The following is a 17909-nucleotide window of genomic DNA, read 5'->3' as shown; positions in this document are numbered from 1 at the left end:
AAAAATTTTTTGAAAACGACTTTTTCATTTAAAAGTACACCCTTTTACAACAGGATGGGCAGAAAAATATTAAGGGTAGGTCCTAGTAAGGCAGCACCATCAATTTATCGAAACTGAATTTTCCGAAAATTTTTTACAGTATTTTCATGAAAAGAAGAAAATAAAATGCTTTGCCCTTCAGGATAATTGATTATTGTCAAGAAATACCCCAGCTAAAACTTTTGAGTTAAAATAATGAAAACGAATTAATGACGATAAATTAAATATATGAGCACCCAAGTAGCAATATTACAGTAATTTTAAAATGTTCGCCTTATGGTAATATTAGCGGGCAATATTACAGTAAAATTACAGTAATATTACTGTAATATTACACGCTTATTTGAAATATGTATATAAAAATTTCAAAGTGATATGATAAAACACAAAAAGATAAGAATTAATCAGTCAAATATAAGTGTTTTTTGAAATTTTTTTGTAATATTACTGCAATATTTCAGGAATACCACTGTAATATTACTTTATTATTATACAATAATATTAACCGGTAATATTGCCATGAGGCGGACATTTTAATATTACAGTAATATTACATGCTACTTGGGCATATTTTTTTGCGAAAACTTTTAAAATATTTTTTCGGAAATAACAAACAAGAATGCAATTTTCATTTTGAGAATTAATAAACACTAAAAAAAATACACCAGCTAAGATTCACCAATTACGAAAATAACAAGAACTTTTTTTTACATAACATATCGACAGTATTTTACTGATTGTGACAGCCATTTGACAACACATGAAAATAATCTTTCCTTTTGTGTCGAATTTAATTTATTATTTTTTATAGCTGTGTAGAATTTACTAATGTAATATTTATTTGTGTGGAATTATAAAAAAAAATATTTTTATTTTTCTAATTCTAAATCTTAATGTGTTGAGTTTATTTGTGTAGAGTTTATGGAGATTATTTTTTAGTTAATAGTTTATTGTGTAGGGTTTTTTGATGTAGTATTCAATTGTGTAGAATATATTTTTACTTTATCTTATTGACAATTTACTCGTGTACAGTTAGCGGTGGAGTATTTTCTTGTGTAGAGTTTTCTCGTTTTGAATTTAATTATTTTCATTTAATGTGTTGTGTACAGTTTATTTGTGTAGGATTAAAATGTTTTTATTTGCTGTGTAGAATTTATAAATGTTGAGTTTAATTGTGTAGAATTTTATTAATAATCGGAAATAAAGAAAATATTATTTTCATGTGTAAAATTTAATTGTGTCGAATTATAAAAAAAAATTTTTACAGTTTTCTAATTCTAAATCTTAATGTGTTGAGTTTATTTGTGTAGAGTTTAGGAAGATAATTTTCTAGTAAATAGTTTATTATGTAGGGTTTTTCGATGTAATATTTAATTGTGAAGAATTTTTATTTAATTTTGTAGATCCTATTGAAAAAACACGTATAATTATGCGAATAATATTACGTATAAATATACGTATAATAATACGTACTTTTATACGTATTATTATACGTATAATAAGACATACGAATTTGAAACAACCCAATCAAAAATTTACTAATGGCGCAGTACAGGCGCAGTACTGATAAGTATTGGCGCAGTACTGGCACCCAGTATTGGCGCCAGAGTTGGCGTAACTTTGGGATGATAACATTTTACCAGTATTAGCTGCCAGAGTTGGTACCACTACTGGTTCAGTACTGGCTGAGTACTGGCAGTTTTGTAATTTATTGTATACGAAAAGAAAGCTTTAACTGTAACAGAAATAAAGTTTAACTGCAATAGTGAAACTTATCTCTGCTCCAGGTAATATACTTTTTTGGTAAATTTAGGAAAAAGTGTCTGAAATTTTTAGTAACCCAACACAAATTAAATATTAATTAAATTAGTCAACTAACTAATTAATATTTTATTATATAAAATCGAAAACACCAAGAATTTTTATTCTTTATTATAATATATATTGCAAATTATTATTTTAAAAAATCAAAAAATAAATATAAAAATATGTTTATTTTAAAACCAAAATTTTTATAATATATAAAAACAGGTCAGTAAAAATAAAAATGTTTATAAAATAATTATAATTATACAATTATACAATTAGCTATTTAATTATCGTTTAAAATTTTTTTTTGGTTCATTGCATATCTGAAAACAATAAGAAAATCTTGCAAAATATTTTGGAATTGGTCTCAGGAAACTTTTTGTTTAAATAATTTTACCTACAAAAAGCAAAATAAAATACATTTTAATTTTAAAAAATAAAATCAAGGTGAAAAAATTTTATAAACAAAATATTTAAACAAAAAGATTCATCAGGTTCATATTCTAGAACTTTTGGTAAACTAGTATTAATCAAAAAGAAAATCTATTTTAGTCAGTACTGGCTCAATATTGGCACAGTACTGGTTTTCCAGTACTGAGAGGGTGGTACTGCAACAGTACTGATACAATGAAAATACCAGTACTGGTTCAATACAGACTGCCCAGTCTCGGCAGCCAATACGGAACCAGTACTGCGCCAGTAGTCAACTCTGGTATAATACTGAAATTTTTGGTTGGGAAAAATTATACGTATAAATATACGTGTCTATAATTTTTAATATTTAGGAATATATAAATATGGAATATATTTTTGTTTATTAGTACATTATATTATATTATACGTATTTTTTCACTAGGGGAGAATTGACTCGTGTACAGTTAACGGTGCAGTATTTTCTTGTGTAGAGTTTATTTGTGTTGAATTCGTACCTCCCCGGCTACCTATCTATCATATAATATAACGTATGGGAGAGAGAGAATAAAAAAGAGAGAGAGGAGAGAGAAATAAAAAATATCCTAGATACAATTATAAAAAAATGTATATCTTTAGCTCTTTTAGTATTCGAGATATATATATGAAAATGAACGTGTCAATGCAATAACCCGTCAAGCGCCTGGACGCACGTTTTGATGGTAGTCGAGTAGCAGTGGGTGGGCCGTTGTTGCTCACTGCTACCTGACTACCATTCGAGAGTGGGTCCGAGCGCCCGCGTCATATTGTATAATATGTACAGTCAGTCAGTCTGAACCATAACTGTACATCTTGATGGTGAAGGGAAAAATAAGATTGTTTGTTTTTAAACCCTTGTGCTGCCATCTATCAAATTTTCTCAAAAACTACTTTCTCTTAGATTTATCACATGATACTATTCCTCACTAAGTCTACAACGAAAATACTACAGCTGGATACTACACATATACTTTAAATTTACTACAGGTATACCTGTAGTACACTTATAGTATACCTGTAGTACATTTGTAGTAAATCCTGTAGTATTTTGCTGTAGTCACTCTGTAGTACTTTTTCGTAAGGGAAGAATCAGTTATTAAAATTTTTCGTTTTCTTTATTTCGTATAAAAAAGAAATTAGAATAGTGAGAAAATTTTTTAAGCAAAATAACACATACTTGAGATAAATCGTTAATGGCTCTCTCTCAATCTCTCTCTCTCTCTCTCCCTCTTTATTCTAAGTCCTTTGGCTTAACCATTTTGCCGATATCCTGCAGCAATTTTCTTGGCTCGTTAAGCAGATTAAAGTTGTTTAAAAGTTAAATCATCATGGTTAAAATTCGTGAGAAATGCAAGCAAAGCTAATGACTGCTTTACCAACGACTGGTATATATAATACTAATTACCTATTTATAAAAATACGTAATTATATTTTAAAAATTAATGGAAAAAATCATTTATTTAATACCTCTATCTTTTTCATTTTTAATGTCAAAAATTAGTAAATTAAATAGTTAAATTAAAAAATGGTTCTACAAACTGTGAAACCTTTCATTGCATATACAAAAATTATAAAGATAATTCTAGGATGATATATATATATATAAAATCTCGAAAGATTTTTTTTTTCTTTTAAAAAAAGTGTCTCTGGTGTGCGTTTATTTCAAGGGAAAATGAGGCTGGTAACGTCAAAGGTTGGATTATCCGATAAAAGCTTTCCTCTGATCTCCGAGTGCGAAATTCGAGATTTTTTTTTTTATTCTTCCTTCCTTTTTTTTGTATGAAGCAGATGCTTTTAACTGGTTGAAGAACTTGAATCGAACTGCATTGACTATGATACGGATATAAAAATTTTGCTTCTCTTTTCTTTAGCTCCGAGCATTGTTGCGCGAAACAAAAAAAAAAATTCCCTTTGTATAATTTTAATTTTCAAAAACAAGAAAAAATTCCCTAGAATTACAATAAATAATAATGTTTCTTTTATTTTGACAAAAAGAAAAATCTAAATGTGAAAAATGAGAATCAATCTCATTTGTATGTGGTTTTATTTATTTTATTTTTTTTTTGCTGTATCTAAAGTATTGGAGTCGTTATTGAATACAAGAGAGTGAGAGAGAGAGAAAGAGAGTTTGTTCGTTATCGGGTAACCTTTTCTATATTGCTCAAGGGTTTTCCTACTCTCTTCCTCAAATCGATGGATCAGAACCCTGAGGGTTTTTAGCCTTATAGAGATATCTTCTTGGTTTGTGAGTTATATATATATAGAGAGAAAGAGAAAAAGTATGGTTGCCTATTCGATATTGGAAAAATCGTATGGAATGTGAGTAGACATCTGCAAGATTCTGAAATATTGACTGGGAGTCAGAGACTGCATCCCGAGAGATAATAACTAGATGGATTTCGTTTTGTTACAGTCCTTTGAGCATTATTCGATCTCTATTTCCTCTTACTCTCTCTCTCTATAACTGTAACAACTTTTCATATTTTAATCATATTTTTTTTATTCAATAATTTTAAATTACTTCCAACCGTACAAAAAATTGAAAAAATTTCATTTTCTTAATTATTTACACCTCTGCGGTACTATGAAAAAAAAAAAGATTTTTTTCTCTCTCAATTTATTTCTATGAATAAATTGAGTCAAGAAGGCATTATGATAATTCTATAGGGCAATGTTGAATAAAATCGGGAATTATTAATTTGACTTCCCTTTTCGTGACTGCTTCTCTCCAATTATGCTCGAATGAGTTTTAATGACTCAGAGAACTTTATGATTGTTAATTTTTCATGATCTCTTTTCTTTATGAATATATATCTAATTCTCCCTTAATGAGTTTTGAGATGGTTAAAAAAAATCTCTTTTCTATTTTGTAACATTTTCTTATCTAAAAAGGAAATATGTACTTGAAATCGATTTTTGAATACTAAAAAAAAAAAAGTCCGCGATAGAGAAAAAACGAAAAAATTTATCTACTTTGAACGATAATATGCTAAAAAAAAAAATTGGTACAGATTTCTGATAATCAAATGGCTTTAACTCGATTAAGAAAAATCTGAAAACAGAAATCGTACAATAAAATTCTCAGAGAGAATATTATCTGCTAGAGGTTTTTCTGTTTTTGTTTTTTAAATTGGATATTGAAGATCGACAAACTTTGAAAATTGTGGTACATAACCTAGAAAAGCAAAGAAAAAGAAAAAACTTGAAAGGAAAAAAATAACTAGAAACGTTAGCGGAAAATGTGCGAATTCTTTTAACATTAATGATGTCTATAGAAAACTCTTAAATCCAATTTCTCTCAAAATCATATATATATATTGGAAGAATTATTTTTCTCAAATTGTGGGAATTATTTTTTTCATAAAATAGGGTAGAAGGTACCAGTTGTGATAAATTTAAGATTAATATTGGTATTATTATTATTAAATTTCCTAAAGTTACTATTTATTATATAGGGACTTTTATAGAATTCTGATATAAGTTGGCAACACTGTTCACTTGCTTTTTATGGAAGTTTAGTTGGTTGGTTATTTCCACTTGCCATTTGTCATAATTCTCGTCAACTACCGCACCCTGCTCTAGTGAAAATTTAGTAACTTTATAGTAACTTTTTATTTTAACAAAATCACTAAATTTTCACTAAAGCAGGGTGAGATAGTTGACGAGAATTATGCCAAATGACGAGTGAGGACAAAGGAAATCAACCGGTCTTATTAAAAATACGTATCTTTCAACGATGCTAAATCAAAACAATTTTTAAAAATTTTCAACAAAGGACGTAATAACAATTCATTAATCATAAATTTAAGGTTAGGTTTGATAAACGTAAATTACTGTAGAAAACTAAAGACGTAAATTACATGGTAAATTACTGTAAAAAACTATGTAAATTATTTGAGGTAAATTACGTAGCCATATCTGATTATACGTAAACAATAAAAAGTTACGTGTAACTTCAGAACCCTGGTTGTCGCTATTGGTTGGTTTCCATTGTGCCCACTCGCTATTTGTCATAATTCTCATCAACTACCGCACCCTGCTTTAATGAAAATTTAGTGATTTTGTTAAAATAAAAAGTTACTATAAAGTTACTAAATTATCACTAAAGCAGGGTGCGGTAGTTGATGAGAATTATGACAAATGGCAAGTGAGAACAATGGAAGCCAACTGGCTACTTTTAGATTAATGTTGCTATTATTAAATTTCCTAACGTTACTATATATTCCCCCTCCCCCCCCCCTACCACGCAAAAAATGACCTAAAGTTTAAGGTTATGTTCGTTTCAAGACTCTGAATAGGGCCGCAAGTACTCCCCCCTCCTTTACCCTCTCTCCGTATTTCCCGCCAAAAATGACATAAATTTCGAGGTTATGTTCGTTTCAAAACTGAATAGGGCCGAAAGTCCTCCCCTCTCTCCGTATTTCCCGCCAAAAGTGACCTAAATTCTGAGGTTATCTTTGTTTCAAGACTCTGAATAGAGCAGCAAGTCGTTCCCCCTTTCCTCATCTCTCTCCGTATTTCCCGCCAAAAATGACATAAATTATGAGGTTATGTTCATTTCAAGACTTTCAATATAGCCGCAAGTGGAGGTAGATTTCCTGCCAAAAATTACCTGAATTTAAAGGTTATGTTCGTTTGAAGACTTTGAATATAGTCGCAAGCCCCCCCCTCTTCTTCCGTAAGTTGAAGGAGAGGTGGATTTTCCGCCGAAATTGAACTAAATTTTAAGGTTAAGTTATTTTATAGGGAAACGACCAAGAAACAAACATAACCTCAAAATTTAGGCCAAAATTTGGCGCAAAAAGACAAAGAAACAAACATAACCTCAAAATTTAGGTCAAACTTTGAAGGAAAATGACCAAAAAACGAACTTAACCTTAAATGTAGGTCAAATTTTAGTTGGAAAATTTAAAAACTTAGATAAATTTTGTTTTAAAAATTGAAAATAATAAAAATTATTTTTAATAAAAATCGTAAATAACATTTAAAGAAATAAATAATAAAATATTAATAATAGTTTTAAATTCCAGAAATTGTCTAAACATTAACTCAAAAATCTACAAAACCAATAAAAAATAGGGGGTTGGCGCGCAAAGCCCCCCTAGTTATATTCTATATACATTTATAGAATTCTGACCTAAGTTAATTTTTTAAAACCTAACCTTAAATATCAAAAAAGCCCCTAGCCAAAAGTGGTACGGCAAATATATAAAAAAAAACACCATTTTTGTCCACACATTTTGTTAAATTGACATGAGTAGTTTTGGTAATTGTCGCGTTATAATTTTTATAGTGGATTTTTAAACTCGGCTCAATCCGAGGCAAAATATTATAATAAATTAATGAAATATGATGAAATAAATGATTACTAGTGATAAATTAGTATTTAAAAACTTGATTTAAATAAATATTGTAGTATATTTATTTGAACAAAAATAAGTGGCGCCACTACTTCTACACAAAAAAAAGTTGGGTAAAAAGTTGTAATGATAGAGGATAAAAGTCGTTAGGATACAGGATAAAGGATAAATTTGTGATGGATAAAAATGTTACTAAAATATTACTAGAAAAATGGATGTCATATTTGAGTAAGGCTGCAGTCCCATGGCAGCGTTTTGCGTTGCGTTTTGTCACTAGACCCTGAGTGTAAACATAGCAAACATATATCTGCATCTCTTTTACACTCATGGCCTAGTGACAAAACGCAACGCAAAACGCTGCCATGGGACTGCAGCCTAAACTGTCTAATTTTAATAAAAATTACAACTCAACGTCTGTATTGTTGCACGAAAGCAGAGTTGGATAGTAACTGAATTTTTTGTGCATATTAGGCTGTGTCTGTTCATCGAGATATTTCGAGTTCAAGATATGACGTCAGAGGCCTGGAGGGACAACAAACAGACGACACAATGTTATTCTTACGGGGAAGAAAATTTGTTTCCACTTTTATCAATTTTATTCATACTTTAAACACGAAAAACGCTTGTTGACATATAATAAAATTAAAATGTGTGTTGATAATTAATTTTGTTATATATATTTGATTCAATTGCAATGATAGATTCTCTGAATTCGTGATAAAATATAAATTTTGAGGTTAGGGGTGTTTGTATACTAACTTGAAATCTTTTACTGCTGCGGTAATTCCCACTTAAAATATATATTTTATATCTTTTTTAATAACATGCATACTGGATATTGTTTAATAATGTTAAAATGTAAAATGTGATTAGTAAACAAACTTTTCTAACCTCAATATTTATATTTTATCACGAATTCAAAGAATCTATCAATGCAAATGAATCAAATATATAACAAAATTAATTATCAACACACATTTTAATTTTATTGTATGTCAACAAGCGTTTTCCATGTTCAAAGTATGAATAAAATTGATGAAAGTGGAAACAAATTTTCTTCCCCGTAAGAATAACATTGTGTCGTCTGTTTGTTGTCCCTCCAGGCCTCTGACGTCATATCTTGAACTCGAAATATCTCGATGAACTGACACAGCCTAATATGCACAAAAAATTCAGTTACTACCCAACTCTGCTTTCGTGCAACAATACAGAAGTTGAGTTGTAATATCTCAGTTCTGATTATTTACGCACTGTCGTCAGCTGTCAGTTATATTAGTCAAAGATATTTTTATTAATAGACAATAATTATAGGCAAAATATTTCCACGTGCAATTACTTATTTATATAAAATTTGTGGATTTAATAAGTTAAGTGTAAAATTACTAATTTTTTTATTAAAATTAGACAGTTTACTCAAATATGACATCCATTTTTCTAGTAATATTTTAGTAACATTTTTATCCATCACAAATTTATCCTTTACCCTGTATCTTAACGACTTTTATCCTCTATCTTTACAACTTTTTACCCACCTTTTTTTCTGTGATAACCAAAAGACAATTTTTTTTTTTTTTTTTTGGACAAAATTTTTGCTTCTCTCACCTGTATGAAAAGTGACAACTCATCGCCAAGTAGCATATCTCGGCAAACATCTTTACATGTTGTTTCCAATGTGAGATAAACTAAACTGCTTTCAATTCCCGTATGTACTCTAACCCAACCGCTGCCTGATCCAACTTCAACACTAACTCCCGAATCCCATGAAGAATTAAACGTTTCTTGAAGCGTTGTATTTACAGCACTTTGTGAACTTGTTATCGGACTTAAACTTTGTATTGAATCTGTGCTGAAACTTTCATTTTTTCCCATTGAATCAGAACTTGGTGTATCATTTTTGTCAATGTCAAAACTGCCGATAGTGTCGTTTAAATTCTTTAGAATTTCATCCTCAAGAATTTTCTCCTGACTTGTGAAATTTATTGTATCTTTTGATTCTTTGCTAGGCGAATTTTGAAATTGGTTTATTGTCATTTTTTCCATTAAAGAATCATCATCATCATCATCATCATTTTGTATATGTGGTTTCTTTAATGATCCATTTTGATAACTCACCGGATACAGTCTCGAGCTTTCAAGACAAGATTGAACGACTTCCTTTTTCACTTGACTTTTATCGTCATCATTTTCAACGTAAAATACCGAACGCGATACATCTGACCTATTTTCAATAATTGTCGATTCATTATCAATAATATTTTTTTTCATTTCCCGACAATGTTTGACAAATTCTGGCCTAATTGCTAAACTAAAATTATCACTAGATTGTGATTTTTTTGGATCTAATTTCTCAGTTGACAATAATCTTTCGCAATAATCTTTTGAGAATGTGAATTTATTGATATCGACTTTTTGTTTAAATAAACCATTTCTCTCATAAGTATCATGAATATTTTCCTTATCTTTTTTTATTATTGGAATTTTTGAATAAATTTCACAATTTTTCAAATTATCATTAAATGATTTTTTTTCAACATTAATTTTTAATTCACCATTTTTTGTATTATTTTTACGATGAAATTTTTCACAATTTGAAAATATTTTTTGATTCAATTCGTGAATTAGTTCCAATCGTTTTGATATTGATTCATTTGTTCTGTCGACTTTTTCTTTGGCAGCGATCCATCTTCTTTGTGCGGTGGTGATGACCTCATTCTCTTTACTTGTGTCATTCTTTGGCAAATTATTATCATCATCATCATCAAGAAATATGTGATTATTTTTGACAATTTTGGAATCAATTCGATGGTTTAAATCTCTATTTTTTTGACTTTCATTGGAAAATCCGGATACATTCATTAGTTTGAGATCTTTTTTCTTTCTAATTTGATCATTTGTTTTGTATTTAATTTTTTGTTGTCGAATTTTATCATTTGAATCATCATTAATTGAACCACTAGTGAGACTTATTCTTTCATTTAAATCCCAATTCATATCGTGTTTCATTATATCATTGTCTAAATTTTTACTCACTATTGGACATAATCCTAATTTTTGATTGAGATCTGGTTTCATTTGATCATTAGAGTGGGAATTTTTAGTGTTTCTCGGATGTAGTCCTCTTGTTGATGATAATCTTCTCGATCGTCGTAATTTTGATCCTGTCACTGCAAAATGTTGACTTCCCGTCGAACTAGTACTGGTAATCACCATTTTCAATAATTGACAGTATTACTGAGTTTTTAAAATTCATCCATCATTTTTTTTTTTTTTTTGGCACGTTAAAAAAATGTCAGAGATTAATTATCGTCGCACGTTTTCACTTTGTATGTTTAGCTTCTTTTTTTTTCCCCAGGTATTGAGACTTATCGATTGACCTAGTTTATTGCACATTCATAAATTGATTAAATTGCTGAGAATTTTGGCGAAGAAATTTATTATTTTAATAATTGAATGGGTATATTTATTTGTTTTTGAGAATTAAAAAATAATTCCTGCAATTATCGAATGGGAAATGAATAATTACGAAAACAAATTATGTACAATTTTAGGGCAAATAAAATTTGAATATATTAGAAATTCGAACATAATTTTTAATTTTGTTTTTTAGGGGCGCATGATTATTCTATTAAAATTAGTTAGAATTTTGATTTAAAAGAATTTTATTAGATACAATTATTTTTTTAAAACGACATTTCAGTTTTCGAATTAGAATTTGATTTCTCTTTAAACGAATTTTTATTGTACAGAATTCTTAAAACTCCGAATTTTTATTTGTCCGAAATTGCAAACGGCCGAACGAACAATCGATTTTGGCGCGTTTTTTTAAAATTGACCAATTACGATTTTTTTGACAATTTCTGATTGGTCAATTTTAAAAAACGCGCCGAAATCGACTGTTCGGCCGTTTGCAATTTCGGACAAATAAAAATTTGGCGTTTTAAGAATTCTGTACAATAAAAATTCGTTTAAAGAGAAATCAAATTCTAATTCAAAAACTGAAATGTCTAAAAAAATAATTATATCTAATAAAATTCTTTCAAATCAAAATTCTAATGATTTTTATGAATTTTATTTTTTAATTTCAGTTTTTTTTTCTTTTTAATTCTCTTTTTTAATTTTCACTTTTAATTTTATTTTCCCCTCTGTTACAATTTCAATTATTGTTGCACAATGAAGTGAAGGTTTTGGCATTCATAAAAAAAAAGTTTCAACAGATTGAACAAAAAAAAAAAAAAAAGAAAAAAGGCCGAATACTTATGATAATCGTTTTATGATGATTGTTATGCGGCAACCGTATGGCGACACCATCAACATTTTCAACAGCCGCCTCTCTTACACTCGAACCATCCCATTTCCCTCTCGGCAACATCCTGCCCTTTTTTTTTTCTCTCTCTCTCTCTCTACTTTATAAAATATACATATTATGTAGCGTACTACTCATAAACAAATTACATATAGAATTACAATGCATTGCACGTTTGTGGAATGTATTTTGTATTATTGTTATCAGAAATGCAAAATCCGATTTTGAATTTCCCTTGAAATTTTTGACAAAAAAAAATATTTTTAAACTTTTTTTTTTTTTGAAGTGAATACATGAAAGTTTGTTTTTTTTATCTATTTGAATTATGTATACTATATATATAGGATAAAAACATCAGAATTTACAATGTATACACTTGTCCCGTAAAATAGTTGAAGAGTTTGCATTTTATATCCTTTAGAGGGTAGAATTTCTTATATTTGGATAATGTCATTCCAAAGTATTAGAATTCCTCTCCTTTCTTGCAAGGTGTAACACATATTTTTCAGCTCTATATATATACATAAACATATTTTCCATTTTCTGGAAAAATTTTTCTTTTAACTTCTTTTTTTTTTTTTTTTTTGTTTCAAGGTAAAAATATTTCGAACAATTTCTAAGTTGTCATGCAAAATGTAGGTTCGTACGAAAAGTAATTTCAGAAACAGAATTTCATGTCTTAGGGTTATACAATTTTCAGTTTTTTCTTGTCACAAACAAATTTTTCGAATATAAAACTTTCAATAATTCACTTCAATTGTTTCATATATATGGAAAATAAGAAAATTAATATCTTTTTTTCTTAAACAGAATTCGAAATAATATTAATTTGATTATTTTAAATAAATTCGACTTTTCGGTTATTTAATTAATATTAAACAAAACTAAATAATTATTATTAAAATAATTATAATAATAATTAAATTAATTATTAAAATAATTATTAAATAACAATAAAGATATCTATATTGAATTTTGATAAAAATAAAAAAAGTTTTTTTATTATCATTATTTTAAAATATATTTCACGATATATTCATTGTGCAACAAAATTGAAATAATTTTTAAAAATATATTTACGTTTTAAAACACTTTTTTTTAAATCCCAATTATTGTTTATTTCACTTCACATTATTTTTTTAAAAACAAAAAATTTATTTTCCCGCACTTTTTTAATTTATAAATAAACAATAATAATAATAATAATATTTATTTCACATCTCGCAGAGAATAGAAAAAAAAAAATTGAATAGATGAAAAATCGCGAAAATTTATCCACGTGGGTGATTGCACAATATTATTTGAAGAAAAGTTGTTGTGTGAATCGAAAACATAACTGACAAGTCTGAGAACGTGAAGCACACACTAGACACTGACCGACGTTCACGTTCATGTGTCGTATCGCAACCCGACATCAGGCATATTGCTCCGACCACCTGTGTGTGTACATCTTTTTCTACCTGTTGGTTTTTTTTTTAGAGTAAGAGAGAAAGAGAGTGAAACAGAAGCAATATATATATATATATATATATATATATATATATATATATATATAAAAGTTGCCACCTTTCCTCATCTCGCACTACCTCAATTATTTCGGTGGAATTAGGAATTTCTAAAAAAAAAAAAAAAAACATGTGTTTTCCTGCATTTTTAAGAGAAAATTTCTCAATTAAATGTGCGAAAAATTGGAATATTCCTGGAATATTTGGAATATTCCAATTGAATATCCATATTGGAAATATTCCTTTAAAAAAATTTCGCACATTCCAGTGACTTATGTCAGAAATAATTTTTTTTTGCATATGTATAAAATGTTTAGAATAGCACGCAATATTTCATTCACATTCCGGGAAAATTTCATTATGTAAGAATGTGAAAAAGCAAAAGGAATATTTCAGGAATATTAAAATGACCTTAGGACACGTTTCTTGAAAATATTGCGAGAATATTCTCATGGAATATTATGGAAATATTCACATGGAATATTATGGAAATATTCCATTAGAATTATGTAAGATTATTGCCTTGAAATACAGAACAGAATATTACAATAATATTTCAATGGAATATTATAACATTCCACAGAATATTTCCACAATATTCCAGACGAATATTACTACAATAATAAATGGAATATTACAACATTCCAAACAGAATATTTCCACAATATTCCAAAAGAATATTACTACAATATTCCAAAAGAATATTACAACATTCCGAACAGAATATTTCTATAATATTCCAAAAGAATATTACTACAATATTCCAATAGAATATTACAACATTCCAAACAGAATATTTCCACAATATTCCAAAAGAATATTACTACAATATTCCAATGGAATATTACTACAATATTTCAACGGAATATTACAACATTCCAAACAGAATATATCCACAATATTCCAAAAGAATATTACTACGATATTCCAATGGAATATTACTACAATATTTCAACGGAATATTACAACATTCCAAACAGAATATATCCACAATATTCCAAAAGAATATTACTACAATATTCCAATAGAATATTACAACATTCCAAACAGAATATTACCACAATATTCCAATGGAATATTACTACAATATTTCAATGGAATATTACAACATTCCAAACAGAATATATCCACAATATTCTAAAAGAATATTATTACAATATTCCAATGGAATATTACAACATTCCAAATAACAAAATATTTTCATAATACCTCAACAGAATAATTCAACAATATTCCAAGCAGAATATTTCCACAATATTCTAACAGAATATTATTAATATATTCCATTGGAATATTACTACAATGTTCAATTGGAATAATCCAAAAATATTTCAAGTGAATATTCCAACAATATTGCAAAAGATTGTTCCACAGTTCAGATATTTTTATGTTTTTGTAATATTACAAATGTTCCAATGGAATATTCCCATAGCATTAAATTTGAATTTTCCTTCAATATTCCAGGGAAACGTTCCAAAAGTGGAATATACTTTAATATTCATGGACAATAAATAAAATATTCCATTGATATATTTTCAATGTTAAAATTTGCAATAATGCAGAAATGTGAATGGAATATTCTCTTCAAATGAGTGTATATCTAAATGGAATATTTCGGACAAATATTCCAGCAATGCTAATATATTATAATTTCATTAAAAATTTAAGAATTTTAACTTTATTTTATTTAAAAAAAATTAGAATATTGCAGGAATGTGAATGGAATATTGTGTTCCAATGAGTGAATATCTAAATGGAATATTCTGCAAAAATATTCTAGAAATATACGTAATTTTACTTAACACTCCATGGGTGAATATCTAAATGGAATATTCCACAGAAATATTCCAGAAATATTAAAATATTATAATTTCATTAAAAATTTACGTATTTTAACTTGATTTTATTAAAAAAATTGGAATATTGCAAGAATGTGAATGGAATATTCTATTCTAAAGAGGGAATATCTTAATAGAATATTCCGCAGAAATATTTCAGGAATATTAAAATATTCTAATTTCAGCAAAAATTTACGAATTTTATTTTTTTTTTTAAATTAGTGGAATATTAAGATAGTTTAATAAGACCCAAATATTTCATCACAATCGTTGTTTTAGTATCGTAGCTAACTATATAACAAGAGATAAGCAATTAAAATGAAAATCTGACAAGAATGCATTGTTATAGAAACAGATTGAATAGTTGTGTGTAGAATCAATGTCTCTATGACACTTTATAGTAACTTGCACATCGTTAGATCGTTACTCATTGTCAGTGCATCCGAACGGAAAGAGTTTTCAGGGGCGGAAGTACATCCTTCTCCCTCCAATAAGCATATATATATATATATATATAGGAACCGTTCCACAATAACTTGGACGTTGAGAGGATGCGGTTACTGTCTCTCTTTCTCACTTTTCCTACTGTTTCTTCTATCTCTCTTTTCTCTTTCACGTTATGGACAGTTTTGTATAAAATTTGAACTGGTACGTTATAAATTGTGTGCGTGTAATTTGATAGCATGAATAAAGGTACCATGGGCCCTAAAGATTTCAGTTACTTATATGGTATTTCTTATGCAAACGTCTTTGCTTCTTCTTTTTCCAAACTTTCTTTAATGTGATAATTACTATACTTTAATTCAATATTTAAAATTCTTTATATTAAGAATGTATATACACAATGTGAAAAAATAAATATATTTCTTTCCCTTACAAAATAAAAAATCACTTGTTTCAAAATAATTTTTAATTTGTTTCAAATAAAATTCAATTTTGTATCAAATAAATTTTTATTTGTTTTTAATAAATTATTATTCTTTTATTATTAACAATTATTTTATAATTGTATCAAATTTTTATTTGTTTCAAATAAACTTTTATTAGTTTCAAATAATTTTTCAATTTGTTTTAAATAAATTTCAATTGTTTTCAATAAGTTTCAATTAATTTTTTTAAATAAATTTTCATTTGTTATTTTATTTGTTACAAATAAAAATTATTATTGCGACAAAGAAATTTTTTATATTTTGTAATAAATAAATATTTAAATTTTTATAACTCACAGAATAAATATTTAAAAATATTTAATAATTGAATTATATTTTTTGCCCATAATTCTTATTACTTTGTTTTATTATTTTTTTTTTTTTTCGAAAAAAAAAATTTGAAATTTTTTGATTTAAAGAGAAATTTTTCTCTCTTTTTCTTTTTACGTGCACTCAGTCAGATTTAATACCATTGACTGTAAACTTCCGAAAGCCGGAGATTTGAAATTGTTAGAAATTTTACTTCTTATTTCTTTTTTTTTTTGTTGAATGGAAACATTCTCTCAACTATATACATATCTTTCAAACTTTTAAAACTTTCGAATACATTTAAAAAATGTGAATATCAGTTTCTAAATCATTTTATCTTTAGTCGAATTTTATATTCTTTTTCTTTAAAAATGTATTTATAATAAAATTTTTTAAAAAATCATTATAATTTTTTATACAATTATAATAAAATTAAAAAAAAAACTATTATAATTTTTATAAAAATAATTATTATAAAAATTATTATTTAATTTAAGATAATTTTCAAAAAAAAAAGAAATGTAAAATTCTGCATCTAAAAGAACGTGAAAGTAAAGATAATAATATATTTATGTATATCGAATGCGAGTATTGTAAACAGAAGGCGCAAATAATATTAAAGAACCAGATCTTAATATAATTTTAATATTTATCATATTCTTTCCCACGATCTTTTTTTTTTTTTTTTTATTTTTTATTCTTTCACTTGTCTCCCGTGTGCAGACATCCGTGTCCTCCCTTTATATACATTCGTTTCAGGAAATTACAGGACATACACATGAATATAGTTGAAGGTGTGGCGTGTTGGCATGCCCCTCGAATCCGTGATCACTCTCTTTCTCTCTCTTTCTCTCTCTTTCTCTTAAAAGGATTTGCTTCGATGAGCGTTTCAACCAAAAAAAAAAGCGGTTACTTACTTACTACGTGTGTGAACCCTATTCAAACTTGTCTTTTTTGATCAGTGCACTTCGGGGGAGGTCCCAAGTTCTTACTAATTTTTTTTTTTTTTCCTTCTCTCTTTCTCTCTTTCTCTCTATGTTAAAACAAAGAAACGTATAACACACAGGAAACGCCTGAGGTCACCGGAAATAACAATGCACGGATGTAAATGATAAAATGTTACAAACATTTGACAAATTACATTTTACAAATGTATGTATTTTTCTTTTTATTCTTCATTAACGGTGAAGAAGACTTTTTCTTAACACTGATAAAAAATATCAATAAAATTGACTTCATTAATTCATAAAAAAACAAAATTTTTTAGGCTTATAAAAATAAAAAAAAATTAAAAAAAATAAAATTTTTTATAAAAATCATTAGTTAGAATTTTCATTTTCAACAAATTTTATTTTTATTTATATTTA

At 27.3% G+C, this 17909-nt stretch overlaps 1 protein-coding gene across 4 annotated transcripts in view; it reads right to left on the bottom strand.

The window, feature by feature from the left end:
* Positions 1 to 11032, bottom strand: part of LOC127285080 (PH domain leucine-rich repeat-containing protein phosphatase 2) — a 104966-nt gene extending 93934 nt beyond the window's left edge. For 2 of the 4 annotated variants that reach the window (XM_051310892.1, XM_051310893.1), the window contains exon 1: positions 9261 to 11032. In XM_051310892.1, coding sequence (XP_051166849.1) covers positions 9261 to 10868 — 1608 coding nt within the window. In that variant the 5' untranslated portion in view covers positions 10869 to 11032. The remainder of the gene's footprint in view (positions 1 to 9260) is intronic. The other 2 variants (XM_051310890.1, XM_051310891.1) reach the window with 1 other exon arrangement.
* Between the last annotated feature and the right edge of the window lie 6877 nt (positions 11033 to 17909).

Source organism: Leptopilina boulardi, unplaced genomic scaffold (assembly GCF_019393585.1).
Source record: "Leptopilina boulardi isolate dan_hultmark-lab unplaced genomic scaffold, ZJU_Lbou_2.1 LbouV2_330, whole genome shotgun sequence".
Classification (NCBI taxonomy): Eukaryota; Metazoa; Arthropoda; class Insecta; order Hymenoptera; family Figitidae; genus Leptopilina; species Leptopilina boulardi.
Note: the sequence above shows the minus strand (reverse complement) of the source record. Positions and strands in the feature narration are given on the sequence as shown.